Genomic DNA, 21,245 nt, shown 5'->3' with positions numbered 1-21,245 from the left:
CGTTCGACCCGATCCGCACCCCTGTAGCGCCACCGCCGCCGGCACCAGATGAATCGCGTACGGACTCCAGCCGAGATCAGTGCAACACTCACGCCCCAAACACACACGCGACAACAGCCAACTCGTGCCCAGACGCCCTGGGTACGAGACGAACGTGAAAAATTATATAACATGATTGACGCGCCAATGTGCACGATTAACGTGCGGTCATCGTTGTCGTAGGCGCTGCGAGACCGCGTCCGGGACGAGGACGACAAAGACGACATCGCGGGTTTCCGGTCCAATTATCGTCTCGAAAAAAGTAAGAGCATAAACAAAAAAAAAAAAAAAAAATTAAAATTCTAAAATTCTACGTTTAGCGTCGGACATCGGTGTTCGAAAATCCGCGGAGATTCGTTGTGGCCCCCGGTTTTTCTCCCGCGAAAGCCGTTCGTGCGAAACCAAAACCGAGCGCCGCGCGTGCAGCGCGAACGCTTAAGCCGTTGAAAACAAGGTCGATCGATATAATACACGTTCCACGTCTCCGTCTCTCTCCTCCCTGCAATGGACCATTTGCCTCTTGACGCACCACCACCACCACCACCACTACCACCATCCCCACAACCCCTGTACCGACTACCCCGACCGCCACACCCGCGTTTCCGCAATACTCTTGTCACGGAGACTCCTTTGCGCAAAAGGGTGAACGTTTGTGCGCCGATTATTATATGGAGTTGTTTTATTTTCTCTCTCTCTCTCTCTCTTTCGCTTATATATACATTATAAAATGTTATGTACACAATCATCGCACTCAGCACTCGCGAGGTTTCCATTCGAGCATTGTTACCATCGCGATAATAATATATAGGTAGTGTATAACACGTATACGCGCACGGTCCTTTGAAACGGGGCTTCTCTTTGCACGCCACCGCGACGGCGGTGTTTTCGAGTAGGTATTAAAAAGTAGTATGAAAACCGCGATGATCCAGGCGTATCGTATATTATTTTAATGAATCCGTTCATTCATCTGAACATTTTTGTAATGGCGCGCGAACACGTTTTGACGAACGCTCGCGTCGGGTGCTATACGTACGCATTATAGGATAATAAGTATACCCGCGATCATGTCGACGGCGGTAATAATGCCATTGAACTCTGTGCACAATGTGTACAATCACTTATCGTCGTTTTCGTCCGTGATCAAGACCAATCAACTCATTAACGTTCAATTTCTCGCGGTACTTACGTTATTATACTTATTATTATCATCGATAAAACACCTATTTTTAACGCTATTTAAACAGTTTATTATACACGTTTACACTATTAGACTATTATAGTGTATTAAAGTAGTTGATTATTTTTTATGTTTAATCACCATATTGATTATATGAGCAAATAAACACGCTCAATTTAATTTTTCTCTATAATTAATAAGTTATTCGGTCAATTATTTGGTTGTTATTTCACTAAATGCGTATTATTAAATACTTGTATATAAGTTTATTAATTCGTATGTACAAAAATTCTTACCTAATACTATTTAGAGTTTCGATTTTCATTAGAGTTATTTTTATAGTGTTAAATTGATATGTTGAAATATTAAACAGTAACACAAATTAAAAAGAAAAAAATTCTTTAAATACCTAACAAAACAACAGAATAAATAAATAAAAAACAACAAGATATTATATTTTAGAAAATTCATTATACATTAATTGTTTTGAATATTATATTGTTATTTCAACAACGAATGATTTATAACAAATAGTTAGGTTATAAATATATCACAATATGATGAAATATAATTTATAATGTAGGTACCATAATAATATGATAGTATTAAAAAAATGTATGGTCTCTACTAATACATTTCTCACCGATAAAAATCTATTTAACAATAGGTGTATTTCTTATCAAAACACTAAATATTATACTTAGATTTTAATTAAGTTAAATTTAGTTACTGAGTAATTTATTTTTATTCTCACTAAATTTAACTAATTTAGAACTATTCATTAATTATTTGCGACTAGCCTTGGATATTTGTAAAATAAAATAAATAAAACGTTCTTTTTTTTTAATGCACTATACCATTAATATATATATATATATATATATATATATATATATATAAAGTAAACTTACTACATACAGTACACAGTACACATAGTAATTTAGAATTTACACCTTTATTCAAATTATTGTGTAAAAATTATAAAATTATTGAACAAAATGTATTTACATGAACCTATAGGTATACAATAAGATAGGTAAAGTAAACTTTAATAATATATACTTAAACATACAATATAAAACTAATATTATATTATTTTATTATTTTATTTTCAAAATAAATAAATAATTTGTTTTTTTTTGGGGGGGGGATATGGTCCAAGTGAAGAATCAAGGTTTTCAGACAGGTCGAGGTTAAGTCGATCCTGTAACTAGCTTCGCATAAACAAAATATTGTATTTTACATTTTAGAGTATGATTATCAAAAAAAATAATATATATATATATGTGCAGCCATAATGAACATACTATTATATATATATATGACACTCAAATAAAAATAATTACAATAAACAATACTAATCTATTATTATTTATACATATTACAATGAACATTAAAATACATACATTATATAGGTAACACGTATACGGTATACCACCCACCACGGTTGTCGGTTATACGGTTGCCTGTGTAAATCCTTTGATAGGATATTTATGATCACAATATTAATAATATTATATTTTTTTAATTTCGTTAAACCTTATAATATTATACCAATAATTCCCTAAATACACTAACACAATAACATTACACTTTATACATTTCGTCATGTATACATTGGTTATTTTCAACACACAGTACACCCACGTTTACCGCTGAAAATAAAATATGATCACATAAAATACATTTAAATGCGTGTTTCGACCATTTATCATATTTTGATTGATACACCTGCATGCTACGAGTCTCGACGATGTTATTGCGTATGTTTTTTTTTACTTATACATATTTAGTAGGTATTATAAATTTAAAGTTCTTACGTGCTGTACCTAGTATTTTCGGAAATTCTTTGTAAAATTATTACCAAATAAAATATTGTACAAATTGTGTATTTGGCAACCGAAGGAATGACCCTTGCATATTATTATTCTACAATCAAATAAATCAATATTATTTCATAAGAACATATTTTTCCATTGCTTAAAATGTAAATTAATACAGTGCTATTATTATTATATTATACAGTATATTATTATATATCGCTCATTTAGGTAGGTATACATTATTGCGTTTGAAACAGTTATTGTGTTAAAAGCCATTTTACCGTTTCATAAGGAACATTCAAATTCCTGTTTTGAAACCAAACCGATATCGGTGATAGGTATCTCCCAATAATTATTGTCATAATCGTATAATCGTACAATTATTTTAATGTAATTTTTATATTTTAGCAATGAAAATCATTTGCGCGGTATTCGCCGCGGTCATTGTTGGGCAGTTGGCTATGCCGTACGCGTCCGTGTACGGGAGCGCCGACGCTAAACGACTGTATGACGATCTGCTCAGTAACTACAACAGACTCATCAGACCCGTCGGCAACAACTCTGACCGGTTGACGGTCAAAATGGGCCTAAAACTGTCGCAAATCATCGAAGTAGTAAGTTTCAGTCTTACGACGTATTATCATAACGGCGAGACCTAAATAATATTGTATCGTATAAACTATAAAGTATAATATTATCTACTACTGTCCCAATAAAGTAGACGTTCCTTACACTAGTTATTTACTACATTTTTAATGTGGGTAACCACTTTATTTCTATTATTAGTTGTGATTTCCAAATTTTCTATTCCCGAAGAACCGAATAAAAACATATTGATTTAGGATTCAACAATTTTTTTTTCAATATGTATAATAAAATATATACTATTTAATGTACCTACATTTACGTGCACGCTTAGACAACTGTAATAAAAAGTTTTACGATCAATACAAAAAAAGATGATTTGGCATTTTTTGAATAATTCACTGACCTGTAGAAATCAATGTTCTACGTTTCGTTGCACTGCAGTCCATGATATCGTTTACATTGATTTGATAAACGAATACGCCACAATTTAATTTAAAGCTGTTTTGTTTAGTTTATTGTTTATTACAGTTGTTGACAAATTTGATACAACAATATGAAAAATTTATACATAATAATGTATATAAATATATTATACATACATAATATTACATTTTTAAATAATTCAATCCGGCTTGTACTTACTGTATAAAGTGATATATTTTGGTAAATCATCACGATCACAGCATGGTTCCGTTAACGTTCGTTGATGGTGGAGAATTATAGAAGAGTGGTGGTAAGAAAGGAGGAAAGAGGGATTTTTAAAATAATAACATTGGCACAGGTTAATCCGTTTGCAACTATATGTGAACTGAACCTGTATACAGCACAAACAATACAATAACATTAATTTATAAAATATTATTGTATATTGTCGCTATAATGTTTCTAAATATACACATTTTATAGTACTATGTTATTTTATTTTTTAAATAATATTATACTCTACATTATTTTGTCATTTAATAATTGTTGTGGTAATTATTATAATATATGCGTAAAAAATGTATATAAGTAATTTTACTTAATATACAAAAGTATCATTATGATTTATAATAATTATTATTGTTTTACTGTATTATTTTATTTTATGACCGCGTAAACCCATTATTATCGTTTAAAATAAATGTTATTATTACGTTGTAATTTGGGCGTTTTTCATTGAAATTTGACCGATTTTACTAACGTTTACAACGAATCTAAAGTTTAAATCCTCTTGTCAATATTTCTCAACGACAACATTTAATCATTTCGGAAAGTTGTTTGACGTTTGTGACTTATACTGATGTGAATTTCAGTAGACAGTTAGGATTAATAACGTCTGTTTTCAAAGAACTAATAATTAATCATTTCAAACTTTCAATTACTCTATCCCACAAAATAATATAACGTATGACAAATATTATATAATTTATATATTCCGAAAAAAATAAATAGCAATCTAAAAAAAAAAAAAAAAAATACTATACAGTATAGGTATTTTTATTTAGATTTCAACCACGCGTAATTATTAACAATTATTTTGAACTATACTAATATAAGTTGTATTTTTTTCTAGAATTTAAGAAATCAAATTATGACGACAAACGTCTGGGTTGAGCAAGTAAGAAATAAGAAATATCTACGAGAAATGTATAGAACATTTTATGATAAAATTGTATTTTATATTTTTTAGGAATGGAATGACTATAAACTTAAATGGAATCCCGAAGATTACGGAGGAGTAGATACTCTACACGTACCATCCGAGCATATTTGGTTGCCAGACATAGTATTGTACAACAAGTAGGTTTAATGTGAATTTTAAAAATTATTGAAAATTGAAATATTATTTACACCAATTTGATTTTGACTTAATTATTCTTAACAGTAGAACGTGACATAATATACTTAATAATATGCAATAGGCTTATATAAAAAAAAAATAATGATAGTTTATTGTTTTCCTATATTTCATGATTAATGACGTGACTTTTACATAATATATAAATAGTTAGGTTAGGTTAGGTACATTACAATGTGACAGCAAAAATTTAAATTATTATTTAAGCTCATCTAAATCTCTAAAACGAATTTATTATCTGTCTAATAAATTATGTGTAATTTTTAATAAGAATAAAACGTATAAATACTAAAGAGTTTATAAAATAAGTTATCATTTCTGTATAATAATACATAGTTCATACTTTAAAACAATTTTTAAGAGTGAAAAATGGACATGTAGTTATATTTTAATGATTTAATAATATTCTAAAAAAAAAACCAAGAAATATATAATAACTAATTAAAACATTATATATGCACTATACGACTAATTTTATGTCATACTATTGATTACCAAGATACTGCAAGGACCAGGGCTGACCCAACTGAAGTCAAGAGGTGATAACCACGGAATAAAGTGGTATTTGTCAAACTCTTTGATAATTTGCATGTATAGTCTTGTAAATCCAGTTAATATCACACATTTCAATCAATATAATTCTGAGTATACCTATAAACAGTGTACAATATTAAATTTGTATGTAGTATTTTATGAAGTATTCACTATTTCGTATAAAGTAAAAAATAACTTTTATATACCATAGTCTAAGGGTAGCGTACGAACTGCAAATCAACTGTAACATACAAATTTAAGCGACAGTAGTTTATTTTTAAGTGATTTAACGGATATTTTAATAATATATTTAAATTTATCAAAACGCATGGAAGTAAATTGTACGATTTACTATATAAACCATCGAGTTCTGTTATCATAATTTTGACACCAAATAAAGAAATTTATACACACACAGTTATAATAATAGTAAAGCGCACAAATTATAATAGTAGGACTGTTTGTATAAAAACGTTTCTTAACCTTATACCATTGAATACATATTATATTTGCTTCAACAGCTTCATGTCTTGTAAATGGTATGGGTCAAGACTGCATTAATGGAACTTTAACTAAATATTTAAATATTATAATATTATAGTATATACTGTATACCTATAGGTCACCGATAATTTGATACACTCGGTATTTCTCTACTATATCGCGTACCGTGTTTCCTGCGTTCTTGATTTTATTCTCGTTAATCATCGAAGTTTTCAAAACTAAACATATACGAATTAAAACATGAAAACAAAATTGCTGTAGGTATATTAATAACATTTTTATATCGTATCTAATCTAGTTATCAGTAAAGTCAGAACAACATAACAAACACGGGCAGCGCGAGTACGTTAAAATATTGACTTTATATTATATTATTGTTAATTGAACAGGGTGAGGTTTCTGGTAAGTGATTAATTCATATTATAGTTCGTATATTATATTTTAATGATTTTTAATTTTTCTAAAATCGCTTCATCCTCAACCGTTACCGTATCGCCCGTATCTATACGTCAATATACGAGTGGGATGAAGTATATAGACATCAATTATATATTATTCATAATTCGTTATACATATTATAAGTGTATAAAATGTATTGGCATAATCTTTTAATCGCTATTATTACTATAATATTTGGAGTATTGTAAAGCACTTTCTAAATTAGAGTATAGGGCAAGCATAATAGGTATTATGTGTTTTATAATATTGCCGTCACAATAATATTCGTCTCGTCACACTATTATTAAAATACGTAGTTAAATAGTTCTATTGCATTTAAAAATATCTGTTAGAACTATGAAGTATTAATATTACTATTTCGAGTATATTAACGAACGTAGGTTTATAGTTTTCAGAACATGTATTGTACACTTCTGGAATTTGTTTGATTACATTATCGTGATATAGGGATATTTAACCCCCTATAATTACTTTAGTTTGATAACCAATATTATTTGGTTTTAAACAAATATTTTTGGCCGATTATTTCACTGTCAAATACGTCAATAATTTTGCACATCACTATAGCGAAAAACGTGTTTTATTAATGCGATTTACAGCGCTGACGGCAATTATGAGGTGACGATCATGACGAAAGCAATACTGCACTATACGGGAAAAGTCGTGTGGAAACCGCCGGCCATTTACAAATCGTTCTGCGAAATAAACGTCGAGTACTTCCCGTTTGACGAGCAGACGTGTTCGATGAAGTTTGGATCGTGGACGTACGACGGATACATGGTGAGAAACCGCGCTAGCGATAGCGGCCGGGTGGTGCTCTCGACGTGATGTACGTCCGAAATGTTTTCTTTGTCGGTCGGTGAAAAGGTAATTTTCCGGGGAGAGACGGTCACGGGAAAAGTAGTCTCACACTAAAGTACGAGTTGATTGATTGAACCACATTTTGTATTGTTGATATTGGACGTGAACCGTCGTCGGCACCGCAGTTGATGATGATATTATTATTATTATTATTATTATTGTTATTACATAAATATAATAATATAGTTGATACATATATATATATACATTTTTTTTATTCACCACAAACGTGCAGTCACATTTCGGTAGAGCTCGCATCATAGCACAATGATATGTACCTACGCAGTCTAATATTGATCATTTTTTTTTTTGCATTTTCTCTCGCTTTCCCGTATTTTCCACGTCGACACAGATGGATTTGCGGCACATTTCACAGGCGCCCGACTCGGACGTGATCGAAGTGGGCATTGACCTGCAGGACTACTACCTGTCGGTCGAGTGGGACATCATGGGCGTGCCGGCCGTCAGACACGAAAAGTTTTACGTCTGTTGCGAGGAACCGTACCTGGACATATTCTTCAACATCACGCTTCGAAGGAAAACGCTGTTCTACACGGTCAACTTGATCATACCGTGCGTGGGCATATCGTTCTTGTCCGTGTTGGTGTTTTACCTGCCGTCGGAGTCCGGCGAAAAGGTATCGCTCTGCATATCGATATTGCTTTCGCTCACCGTGTTCTTCCTGTTGCTGGTCGAGATTATACCTCCCACGTCGCTCACCGTGCCCTTGCTGGGCAAATACCTACTCTTCACCATGGTCCTGGTCACGTTGTCCGTGTTTGTCACCGTTGCCGTTCTGAACGTTAACTTCAGGTAAATGCGCATGTAATTATTGTTTATCTTTTAAGGTGTTCCTCTATAGTCCGACGATCGCGGAAAATAGTAAAATTATAGACGTTTCATTCGCAAGTCGTTTTCGTGTGGCTTTGTGACTAATATAACTGTATACGTTACGCAATTCGCATTATGACATCAATTCAATCACGGTGAGGGGGGGGGGTGGGGTAGGGTGACGGAAATTGGTTCGACTTTGTTACCTTAGATGCAGAAAATCAGTACGCTGACTAATGACTATATTATTATTTCTGATAATATTAAATAAAACCCAGATAGTTTTTTTTATCAGTAATGAAAAATCATAAATAGATCATAAAAAAAAACTTAAAGTAATAATTAGAAGACTAAAATCTAAAATAGCAATATTATTAACCAACAGTAAAAAATAAATATAAATTATTTATGAATATTTTAAAAACATTAAATGAAAATAGGAGTATTTTTATTATTAAATTGTATAATATTAACACAAAATTATATTTTAAACTCAATAATAAATAAGAGTTGTTATTATATTCACCTACTGTATACGAAATCATAGTTATAATAATAATAATAAAAAAACAGTTGTATATTTGTTTCAAATTTAAGAGTACCTACTGGTTGTAAAAACTGTCCGATTCCCATTTCTAAAAAATAGTAGTCATGTTGCATAATACATTTGCATTATAAAATACAATTTTATAAAAATATTTTATTTTTAATTATCTATATTCTATAATATAGGAAATAATTTAATTAATTTAAACATTAGAAACAGCATTTTTTTTTTAGTGCTCGGTAAATGACTAGAACGGTTTTTATAATCTCAAAAAATTCTTAAAATTATTCGAATCCTTCACAATAAAAATATTATTTCGGCGCTGAGTTGTTTAACATAAATAATTTACTATATCTATACATAATGTAGTCAAGTCAATAGGACAAGTGTGGTGACGTTATAACGCTATTTCGGTTTTCCACAGGTCACCGGTAACGCACAAGATGAGACCGTGGGTGGTGAAGCTATTCATCCAGATCTTGCCCAAGGTGCTGTTCATTGAACGGCCAAAGAAGGGAGACTCGATCGATGAGGATGACGACGACGATGATGAAAAGCACGGTGAAATCCTATCGGGCGTGTTCGACGTGCCGTCCGAGATCGACAAGTACTTGGACTACGACCGTGGTTATAGTTTCGATTACGATGTACCGCCACCGCTACCGTCGTCCAGGTACACCGGCACCAGAGCCGGTGGCGTGAACGGAGGCGCGGGCGTAAGCGCCGGTGCGGGCGCCGTGACCGGGTCTAACGACACGGTGGTGAACATGGCGTCGGACGAGGACGAGGACGCGATCGAGCTCGACGCTGAAGACGAGTACGACGACATGTTCAGCCCGACGACCACGACGGACGACGGTCTGGCCAGCCCGACGTTCGAGAGTCATCACCACCATCACCAGCACCAACACGGATGTCCGGTGGACCAGCAGCCCAGGCACGACCCGGCCATGCAGACCATCCAGGACGCAAAGTTCATTGCTCAACACGTCAAGAACCAAGATAAGTTCGACGAGGTGAGTGACTTGGGAAACCTGCAACTTAAAAAATATTAGAAATATCCACGACCCTGAATAGGAAACCATGTTACATTGAACTCCGAGGAAGGCTAAGTGACGGGGGAGAATCAGGGAGAGTCACTTTGCTATGCGACGGGGTGGCTTTTGAATTTTGTACGGATTACAAATTTAAAGTTATTACATGATTATATTGTATTGTTATTGACATGCCAAATTTTCGTCACTTACGCTTAACGAATGGTTTTTTTTTTTTGTTCGAAGGGTTTTCTTGATGTTAATCCTCGTCCTCATCATTTCAGTACGCATCGTTAAGACACCGATTCGGTCATACGGCTAGGAAAATTACTGCCTCGGGTTTTCAAAGTTTATAATATCGTCCATTTTATAATATTATATTTTAATACGTTTCTTGGGGGAAATAATTATTTTTGCGTTTGATTACTCGTCCTGCAATGCTGTAAATGCTGTAATACCAATGTTTACGTTCTCTTTTTTGGCAGATCATTGAAGACTGGCAATACGTAGCTATGGTATTGGACAGGTTGTTCCTGTGGATATTCACATGTGCCTGTCTCATCGGCACAGCCCTCATCATATTCCAAGCACCGGCCCTGTACGACAAGACAAAGCCCATCGACGTTGTTTACTCCAAAATCGCGAAAAAGAAATTGCAAGCCATTTTATGAGACACCACAACAATACAAAGCTCAATGACGTTTTTTAGTAAACAACTTAGTGAATACAAACAGTTAATCGATAACAATCCTATAATTATGTATAAAATATACTTCGTTTTACTAATCATCAAGTTTTTATTATACGTTATCGTTTTTGGTTTTTTTTACAATTGATTTTTCATGTATGGCGTGAAACGTTGTTGCCGATAAAATAAAATATTATCAATTATCGTTTTACAGTTCATATTTTATTTGTTATAAATTATTTATTATCATTAGATATATTATTCAATATCGCCATTGACCATGGTGCCATCAGTTATTATAATAATATTGTACAACTTAATGTTATTATTTTATATTTCGTTTAATACCGAGACTAAGAATATGACCCGCATTTGTTTAAATATTCAACGACCCAGTTGAATTTTACTAAATTATTCAGATAAATGCTTTGTCATTGCAAATCATGTCATTTGGTTTATTAAAAATATACGAATGATGTAATAAATCATTTTTTTTTTTTTTTGTTTTTATTTTTTTAAATACATAATAATTAATAATATTAACAATAATACTATTACTATACTTAATACTAAGAATAATTTAAGTATAAACTTATAAATAAATACATATATTATGCATACAAAATTCAGATATAATTAATATAATTTAAAAAAAAAAATGTCTAATAATAATTTTATATAATTTACCCACACAAATTTTTAGTCCAAAATCAAAGTCTTAAACGAGAGTTTCTCGCAGGAAAATGATTTTTTCTTTTTCGGTCTTTTAGACTCGTCTGATTTATAATTTACGTTGGACAAAAACCAATCGTTGTTCTTCAATATCAATGTTTTCCATTCCTCTGTAACATAATTAATTGTATTCATATTTTTAAACTTTGATGTAAGATGGGTAACACTTAGTATGCAAAATTAAATAATGTCAGCCTTCCGAAATTTTAGACAATAAACTTTTACAATTTATAAAAGATATTTTTTTTATCTTTTTAACATAATATGTAACTAATATATTTTTATAATATTTAGTCTATATGAATATATATATATAATATAGAGATAGAGAAAAATTTTAATAATATCAGAAGCCAATATAGCAATATAACACATTATTTACATATTTTCGTAAAATTTTTTCACTAATTTTGTAAATATTATAAAAATAAAAATTTTATTGTTAAAAAATAATGGCAATAGTGGCAATACATTGAAATATAATGAAATCATGAACGCAAATGTTATTAAATAATTAGTGAGTTCAATAGTCAATTATTTTTTACCTCTTATTACGTCCAAATTGCCATTATATCCTCCATATTCGATTGGAAGTATATCTCTTGGTATGTGTTCCCAGAGTGTTTCAAGGTTCTTATGGAAAGATAACTAAAATATACAAATATTATTACGTAATATTTATACAAATTACACACATTAAGTGCAAAATTAGCATAACACTCACTCTGGCAAACATTTTTTTCGACACAAATGGTTTCAAGATATTTTTAGCCACGTCAATAAAACTTGGCGGGAACAAAATATGTGTGTGTTTCAAACGTAATGGATATGCTTTCTGAAAATACACAATAATTATTGATTATCAAAAATAGTTTCAGGTCATCAAACGTCATACCAACCCGAAAGTTACAATTTCATTTTATTTATTTAATAATTTAGTATAATATATTTTCATTAAAATGTATGACTTATTTAATATAGGCTGTAATATTATATATTAAGATGACTCTATAACCATACCACCAACTTATCTAAGGTATATTTTTATTAATTATATTATACTCATTGTTGTATATCATCAATGATAATGAACCCTCAGATTAGTGGTTATGCTGGTATAATGGAATTATTGTGTTGTATAAATTAGAATGATTTTTAACTTACAAAACAATAAATATAAAATATTATACAATAACTGATCAACTATACTCAATAACAATGTAATAATATACTTAAAACACCATGTTTAACTAATTTAATGCATTAGATTAAATAGAAAATATTTTTATTATTAGAAAAATTATTGTGCTTAATTTACTTATTTTTTCATTGAAAAAAAATTAAAATTCTAAACCATTCGTTTTAAGTTGTACCGTATGAACGGCATAGGTATATCAACAAAGTTTACTGACCTGTGCTAGTTTAATGAGGTTCTTGAGTTGAAACAAGTCGAATTGACTTATGTGCGACAACGTAATATTCCTCGTGTCAATCACAACGTGAATACCGGTAAAATCAATGCCTTTTCTCTGATAAATATCCAACATCAAACGCATTCTCTTGTATATCTCGATTGGCCGAAACAAATGTGAACTGCTATCTTTGAAGTTATAATACATTATTTTGAGACCATCAGGCGTGTATTTAGGTAACATAACCATGGTTCTGTTAAAATTAAATTTGAATATTAGTTAATCATAGGTTCCACCAAATAAAAAATATTAGTATACATAACGGCGAGTTTCTAAGTAATGATTTTGATAATGAACCTTTTTTCCTAATTTAAAAAAATATATATATTCCTAAAAATAAACATTGTTAACTAAAGTGCTACATAATTATTACTTTTTACCAGAATTTAAATATGTAGGTACATTAATATAATATGCTTGGTAAATGTCGACAATAATACATCTAAATTATGTAAAACTGTATACATTTTCAATTTCTATTAAGGATATTAAAGGTGTCATACGTGTTACATATAACTTTTTTGTGAAACGTGTGATACACAACCAGACATGTAAAAAAAATAATAACTAACTTAAGACCCTTACAATACTCAAATTTATTTTCAAATTAAAATTTATTCAAACGCATTTTACTCAATTCTAAAAACTAATATTGTGATCTGTTATAAAATCTTATATTTTTGTGCAAAATATATACTTACAAGTATTCATACAATTCACTTTCCACGTAATTTGGTAAATCATTCACATCATAAACCTGTGGAAACAATGTTTTCAAGCGAAAATGACTTTCAACCGCTAGTTTTGTTTTTTCCAAATTGTTTTTGGTCAGTCGTAGAAACCCTTCAATCCAAAAACTCAATTCATCTGATTATAAAATAAAAATTGTTGAGGTTATATATTTTTTTTAATGTATTAAGCGTCTAATTGCTAAACAGATAATTACCATTTTTAGATTCTGGAAATTTGGGTAAATGTGGTTGTGTTAGCATCCAATCCCTGACAGTGGCTACATCTTTATCAATTTGGTCTTTTGACAAACCATATTCTTTCATTATTTTCTTCACTCCATCTTCATTAGGTATTACATAGTATTCCGGCATTGTTATTCAACGTATTTACCACTGAATAATGAAAACTGAATTTAATAAGAATGTATATAAAAGTGTTTGAATGTTGTGACATATCAAATAAAGTTAGTCATTAATCGTTACTGAACAGGTTAGGTTTTATATTATAAATAATATCTTATAAGTATCACAATATGATTAAATTAAAATTATTGATAACGAATAAACACTACGATTTGCAATCACTGTCTTGTTCATGAGGAAAATCAATAATTCATAATATTATATGAATCTCATAGTTGTTATTAATTTAAGTTTGTTTGTATTCAAACATATTATAGTTATAAGTTATAACACTACATATATCATAGTAAATACAACTACAATGAATACATTTGAATAAATTACTACAAATCGCTATCAAATGGAATTGTTTATTTTGATGAATACTTACACAAAAAAGCATTCTTTAAATATATATATATATATTTAAATAGCATTGCCCTTCCAATTAAAAAAAAAAACCATTAACAACTATAGTGAAAAGTGTCTGTTAATGTTTGCCTATGTCGAATACCTGTCATATGCGAGTATTTTAATACTTTAAGTTGAGTAACACAAGCTATACTAAACTGTTGTCGTCTCTTATAATATTTCGTAGGAATATCAAAGAGACCGCGCGACAATAGACTGAATTGCTAAAAATATTATGCTCTTTTGTCAGTAGAAAATGTCAAAATGTTTTCGCATCCTTCACTTCTTGTAATCGACGGTTCGTGTGTCTACAATTGTGTGTAACGTGTGTGTACCTATACAATGATATTATTATACGCATAATAATTATTTCTATAACAAATGATGATGTCGTAACTAAAGACGTCAAAGCAGTAAAATTACTTTTTCACAAATGTTGCAAATTTATTTAACGCAACAATATCGATTATACAACATGGTTTTACTATTGAAAACTATTGTGTGTATAAACACGTGTACACGACGAATATGAATGAGAAAATTATTTTTTTTTTTAATTACATATTATATTTTTATATTATGTAAATAAATATATAATTATATGGGATCGAGATTCACATACGATTTTAAACCATATAAAACTATGAAAAAACTGACAACCAACGTATCGTTTGCTGACAATATCCACAACCACAAACTTAAAACCATATATTGATAAATGTTCAAACTAAGCATTAAATATCACCACGTTAAATATACTATTAATAGAACAGTATTAAACATGTATATAGTGCATTTATAAAAATACAAATATTTAAAGTCGTTAATTTGTATTATATTTTTTCCTAAAATATTATAATAGCCACAATAGACTTGAATGACATCTTATGTTCATATTTAAAGTAAAAACAAATTATGTGAGGTTTATGTTTGATGAATTAATATCAATAACTACAATAATTGTAATATATTATATATATTATATTCACGTTTGTTATATAAATTGTTTCGTGTATTTGGTAAATCGTATATTGACGTAATTTAGCTATGGAGTCGAAAATCATGACGACGTAACGGTACTGTTAAAACATTCGATTAGGTAATTCCAATACTTTATAAACAGTTAAAAATAATATGAAAATATACACGAATACAAATATTATATAAGATCGTCCTGCATAACTTAAAATTATTTGAACTCGTAAATATTAAATTTACATGAGATTAAAATAACTACAGACAAAATGCAATTAACAAAGAACCAGTTCAATTATATTGTACAAAACAATAATAAATATAATAATTTCGTCATCAGATATCAAAGCATTTTCAAACAGTGAGTTCGAAGCATCAAATGCATAATAATACTTATGTTTTAGTAAGAAATTTAGTGTAAAATTTCGAACTATTGAATTAATAAGTATTATTACTTCAAAAAATAGAAATCTGATTATTGATCATCAATCATCAATACAATTATTTCCTTTGGTTGAAATACCATAAACGATAGACAGAATAAACATATTTTTCAAAATAACATAAAAATATAAACATCTTATGAAATACAAAATATCAAAATGTAGTAATAATATCGGTGAAGAATCCAAAAATCTTGACAATATAATATTTGTTCCTCGAAATTCTAAAAATAAACTGTGATTGTAAATCCACTATTTGTGTTAGGAAAAATAGACGCAGTATAATAACAAAACTTTAAAATCAAAACATTAATTTATAAAGCCCAAATAATTTTTATTACTTCATTATAAAATATCATAATAATTAATAAATATTATTGATTAGTGCAATTTTATGACATTGAATTAACTTCCTTTTAAAAGTCACCCGTGAATTTTAATCCAAGGTTATATTAACAAAACTACAGTTTAATAACCGGTTGGGTAACATAGCTGGACAGTTCTTTTTGTTTCTTCGCACATGAGTATATACATCGAACATTATCACATATATATAGTTAAGCATGTGCGTTTCATGGATGCAGAAAAACGGGTTTAAAAGAAACAATATTTTGTTTTATATTTACTACTTAATCCAGACTTCCGCTATATAGCTTAAGAACTGTAGCACAGTACAACTTTACTTTATCGTAAAAGAAAAAATTATCAATTTAAATGTTAAATTTAATATATGTAACATACATAATAATACATAACTAATTATAGTTATATACAATTTTATAATACAACATATTATGATATTATGTTATATTTATTAGTTACTTAGAATTTTGAGATAAATTGAAAATATTAAATACTATTAAATAAATGCCTGTTTAAAAACCAATATAATGCTTCTAAATTTTAAGTCATAAAAAAATAAAATCTTTTTTTTTTTTTTAACTTTTATTTTTAAAGCGTACAATCTGTAAATAAATTATTACAATAAGTATGCATGGGGAAATATATAATATAGTTTGATATAAACGTGATAAAAGCAGCCACCCAATGGCGACACTTTATGACATGATTAGGAATTAAAACCTAAATTATTTTTAGCAAACAATTTAATCACGACTTTTGTAACTTTTAATTAAAAAGTGAGAAATAGGGAAACTTTAGTTTCAAAATCCACTAAAAATGTTAAAAAAAAATACTCTTTAAGAACAATTAAAAAAAATTGCAATTTATCATTATAATATATTAACATAGAAGTAGTGCCACGGGACTTCTTACTACCTCAGAAACTAACAAAATTTAAAAAATAAAATCTCACATCGAAAAAAAAAACTATAAAATAACCAGTATATATGAGTACACTCTATTCACTCGGCTTATTTTTTTAATGTAATGCTTTACATTATTTAATTACGTTAACATAAGAACACGTCTAACTAAAATCTGATATATTGTGGTGCATAGATGATAATATGACGTATATAGGAGCAATATTTCGAAATTATGCATTAATATTCTTGCATTATACAATTTATACAATCGAATTCATAACTTATATATTGAATTAATAATTAGAGAGAAAACATATTAAATTCAATTTTGTACACATTGAAATAATTTATTCGTGTAAGTGGTTAAAAATCGAGAGTTCTGTATGCCTATCTAACTTGAATGTTTCGATTTTTTTTTTTGTCAATCTTCTACATACGTGTGCGACAAATTGTTGGCTTCCGAAATGTTGTCTTCAAAACATTATTGTTCGTCTACTAAGTAGTAGTTAGTAGAATCTACTTCAATCTATTTCTAATATAATTTTATAAATTTTATTACCGGTTACAGATTTACGGTCCAAACCTATCCTGCCTGACCGCTTTTAACCTCTCAATGTCTAAATATTCTAAATAACCTATATAAATATTTTAGAGCATTGTTTTATTTAAGTTTATTAGATATAACTTTACACAACAATTTAAATATCAAAAATACCACGTAGATAAGCATGTACAGGTATCATTTGTCCATAATTGTAACCAAATAATCGTAATATCAACTTAAACTACTTAGTTTTAATATCAGCGAAATTAATTGAACTATTTATATATTATTAATATTAATTTTGTATATATTACCTATATTTGTACAATGTTAAGATAGGTAATGAATAAATTATACCAATTGCTATAATATAAAGAAGTAATTTAAAATTTCAGAATCGTTAAGATTATTATACCAAATTAAAAATATGTATCATTTAAACGAAGATATTATAATTATTAAGAATTTCAATAGTTAATAGGTATGTAATACATTTATTAACTTATTTAATTAAAAATGTATTAAAATATAATTTGTTTTTACCAGATGTATTCAGAATGTGTCTATATTATGCATGTCATATACTAATAAATATTATGTATTATGACAATTATATTTAATTATCTATGGTATCATTCATATTATGTTCTCCAAATGTAATTATGGGAAATAACGATTTAAATTAGTTCCATATTATAATGATTTAATGTAAATAAATGAAAACATGCATATAAATATATTATTTATGTATTAAGTATTATGAATACATTCAAAATCACGATATTTTTATAGAGATATAGATAATATATATATTATATATTCATATAATAAAAGACAATTTTTACTATGCATAATAGTGTTGTTAAAATTATTAATCAAAACATTTATAATTTGTTTACAAAATGATTTTATTAATTTTCTTTAAAAATGATATTATTAATTAAATTGATATAATATGTTCAATTTTTAAGCGAAATTTGTATACAGAATAAAATAAAATAGTAAATACTAACCTTTTTCAATAAATAAGCTAAATAATTTTGAAGCACGGTGATTTTTCAGACAGATGAAAATTGTCTCCCGATACTACATACGAGCTGACTGCAGTAAATGTTTATAGATCTAACGTAAATATGAAACAGATACCCAGGAACACAACAAACCAAATTCTACTCGTTTTCCTTGAATACGCCGGACGGTAAAATAATACACAAACGAGTTCTTCATACGCGATTCTTCAGCAAAATGTGCGAATAAAGTGCATAATATGATAAAAAACAAATATGAATAAAGTGTTTATGACTTCTCTATAATTGTATTCTATTAAATAAATACAAAATTTGTCCGCTCACAATAGTTTTTATTTTTCAGTTTATTTTTCTAAACAAACATTTCAGTTCAAACACGTCGACATTGCTAGTAGAGTAGACTTACAGAGGTTCCTAAACTTTGTTCTTCGCGTATCACTAATGTTTATTACTGATCAATCACATCTATTATCATCGGGCACTTTTAACTATTATTGATTAAAAATAAAGCTGTTTAAAATGTCAATACATCTCTGTCAAAATAAAAAAACTTGCATAGGCACTTTTTACTGTTTTTTTTCAATTATCTATGTCCGTACGAGATATGTGACGATTAAAACGTATACGCGTGTTTTCTGAAGTTAAGGATAATAATAATTAATACTAATCTACAGTAAAAATAAATAATTGTGTACACGAAATATATAAAATAATACTAAATCCAACCGAAATAAAAATAAAAAAATAATAATTTTCCAAATTATACCGTGTGGACTTTGATGTACCACAATTTCGGAACCACTGCTCTAGACAATTATAAACAAATACCAACAGAGGGGCACCTATATTGCTTATAGGTTCAGAGAATACTTTAGATATTTTTATTTGCAATAATTATTATTCAACCAAGAAACTACCGTTTCATAAATAATATCAATTAATTGCAATGTAACACTTTCCAGACCCGGGAAAAGTCGTATAAATATTTTAATCTAGTTTTGTTAGTTAAGATATAGAGATTCAACAAAAATAGTTATCAATTTAAAAATCGTATTCGCTTGACATAAATTAAAATCAATTGCATGATCAAAAATCATACAAACTTATATTATAATATATTAGTCGAATGTAACCCAATGACGTTTACCCGGAATTACTACATGATCAATAAAATATATGAATATTGATAAATGTTTTCTGTGGGGCAAATCACAAATGAATATTTTTTATTAAATTGTAATAGTATATATCTAACTTTTATGTATATAATTTTATAATTCACTCACCTTATATTAACGCTGTGCTTGAGGGTAATAAATATTTCGGTTTTCTTTGAATAAGTCGGATTTTGTAATAATAAAGAATATAACGCACCGTAAAACAATATTAATTATATTCAATTTTATAATTCAATTTTGTATGTACAGAATATTTAAGAAGTTTTAACTCGAATGCTACAAGTCAATACGTATTCTCGTATCTTCAACACATATATATAACCAGTACCAATTTCCCCTCTACTTATTAATATTGGTTATTTCTATTTCATTAGCTAATTAATATTTGTTTTATAAAACAAAAAAAAAATACAAATATGCCTAAAAATCCATTTAGGTATATTATAAGGGTTACAAAATACTAAAGGCATCATTGTCATCATAGGCTGTGTTACTCAATTAAAATGAAAATAAAAACGTAATATTTTGTTAAAAAATATAATATACTGACCTTTAATAGCTTAAAGTGTATATTAACAAATAAATATACATAACAAAAGGTAAATACGGTTATTTCCCAATACGAATTGAGGTTTGGGTTAAACATCTTTGAATCAACAATGCATTTCAACATAGTTAATATTATATCTTTCTGTTTTTATCATTTACAATACTTAAGTTTAAAAATCTATTTGTGTTTTATGAAAATATTGATTTAAATTTACTTTCAATTAGAAATAAAGTCATAAGACTACTCTTTAAACGAAATAATTATTTTTTATTTATAAAACGAGGGGAAGCAGATAACCGCTCTGTTGTACAATTAATATGTATTGAGATTACCTCGTCAATGAAGTTCTACAATGGATAGGATTTAACAAGATTGCCTTTTACCTTTTTACATTCAATAACCGCTAACAATATTGTGCTCCATTAAATATTAGTATTGTCCTTTTTGCAATTTTCTAATTTACTATTTTAAAATATTAATACATAGTAAAATAAATACTTGTGTTTTCCCGATATGTATAAAAAAACCCATATACTATCAAAACCGGTATACTATAAGCTATAATATAATAACTTGGTATTTAAAA

General features: G+C 28.8%; 2 protein-coding genes and 1 long non-coding RNA gene across 6 annotated transcripts; 1 reads left to right on the top strand and 2 right to left on the bottom strand.

The window, feature by feature from the left end:
• Positions 1–40: 40 nt before the first annotated feature.
• Positions 41–11,413, top strand: LOC132920186 (acetylcholine receptor subunit alpha-like 1). Of its 2 annotated transcripts, none has more exons than XM_060982362.1 (8): positions 41–301; positions 3,448–3,653; positions 5,183–5,227; positions 5,300–5,409; positions 7,564–7,744; positions 8,178–8,638; positions 9,628–10,219; positions 10,723–11,413. In XM_060982362.1, the coding sequence occupies exons 2-8, from the start codon at positions 3,450–3,452 to the stop codon at positions 10,906–10,908; spliced, it is 1,779 nt and encodes a 592-aa protein (XP_060838345.1). In that variant the 5' UTR covers positions 41–301; positions 3,448–3,449; the 3' UTR covers positions 10,909–11,413. The 2 variants fall into 2 exon arrangements, with proteins under 2 accessions (XP_060838345.1, XP_060838346.1); XM_060982363.1 differs by lacking the exon at positions 41–301 and adding an exon at positions 780–1,217.
• LOC132920190 (uncharacterized) lies at positions 4,114–6,163 on the bottom strand. Its single transcript, XR_009660704.1, has 2 exons — positions 5,963–6,163; positions 4,114–4,441 (listed from the first exon to the last, which is right to left on the bottom strand). It is a non-coding gene; the product is annotated as an uncharacterized LOC132920190 (long non-coding RNA).
• On the bottom strand, positions 11,162–20,359 carry LOC132920188 (alpha-tocopherol transfer protein-like). 3 transcript variants are annotated; one of them, XM_060982367.1, is made up of 7 exons: positions 20,218–20,359; positions 14,076–14,253; positions 13,831–13,996; positions 13,070–13,322; positions 12,382–12,492; positions 12,203–12,305; positions 11,162–11,767 (listed from the first exon to the last, which is right to left on the bottom strand). In XM_060982367.1, the coding sequence occupies exons 2-7, from the start codon at positions 14,230–14,232 to the stop codon at positions 11,625–11,627; spliced, it is 933 nt and encodes a 310-aa protein (XP_060838350.1). In that variant the 5' UTR covers positions 14,233–14,253; positions 20,218–20,359; the 3' UTR covers positions 11,162–11,624. The 3 variants fall into 3 exon arrangements, with proteins under 3 accessions (XP_060838350.1, XP_060838349.1, XP_060838348.1); XM_060982366.1 differs by lacking the exon at positions 20,218–20,359 and adding an exon at positions 18,917–19,135 and having other exon boundaries at positions 14,076–14,267; XM_060982365.1 differs by lacking the exon at positions 20,218–20,359 and adding an exon at positions 18,917–19,133.
• Positions 20,360–21,245: the final 886 nt, after the last annotated feature.

The sequence above is a fragment of the Rhopalosiphum padi genome, chromosome 2 (assembly GCF_020882245.1).
Source record: "Rhopalosiphum padi isolate XX-2018 chromosome 2, ASM2088224v1, whole genome shotgun sequence".
Taxonomy (NCBI): Eukaryota; Metazoa; Arthropoda; class Insecta; order Hemiptera; family Aphididae; genus Rhopalosiphum; species Rhopalosiphum padi.
Note: the sequence above shows the minus strand (reverse complement) of the source record. Positions and strands in the feature narration are given on the sequence as shown.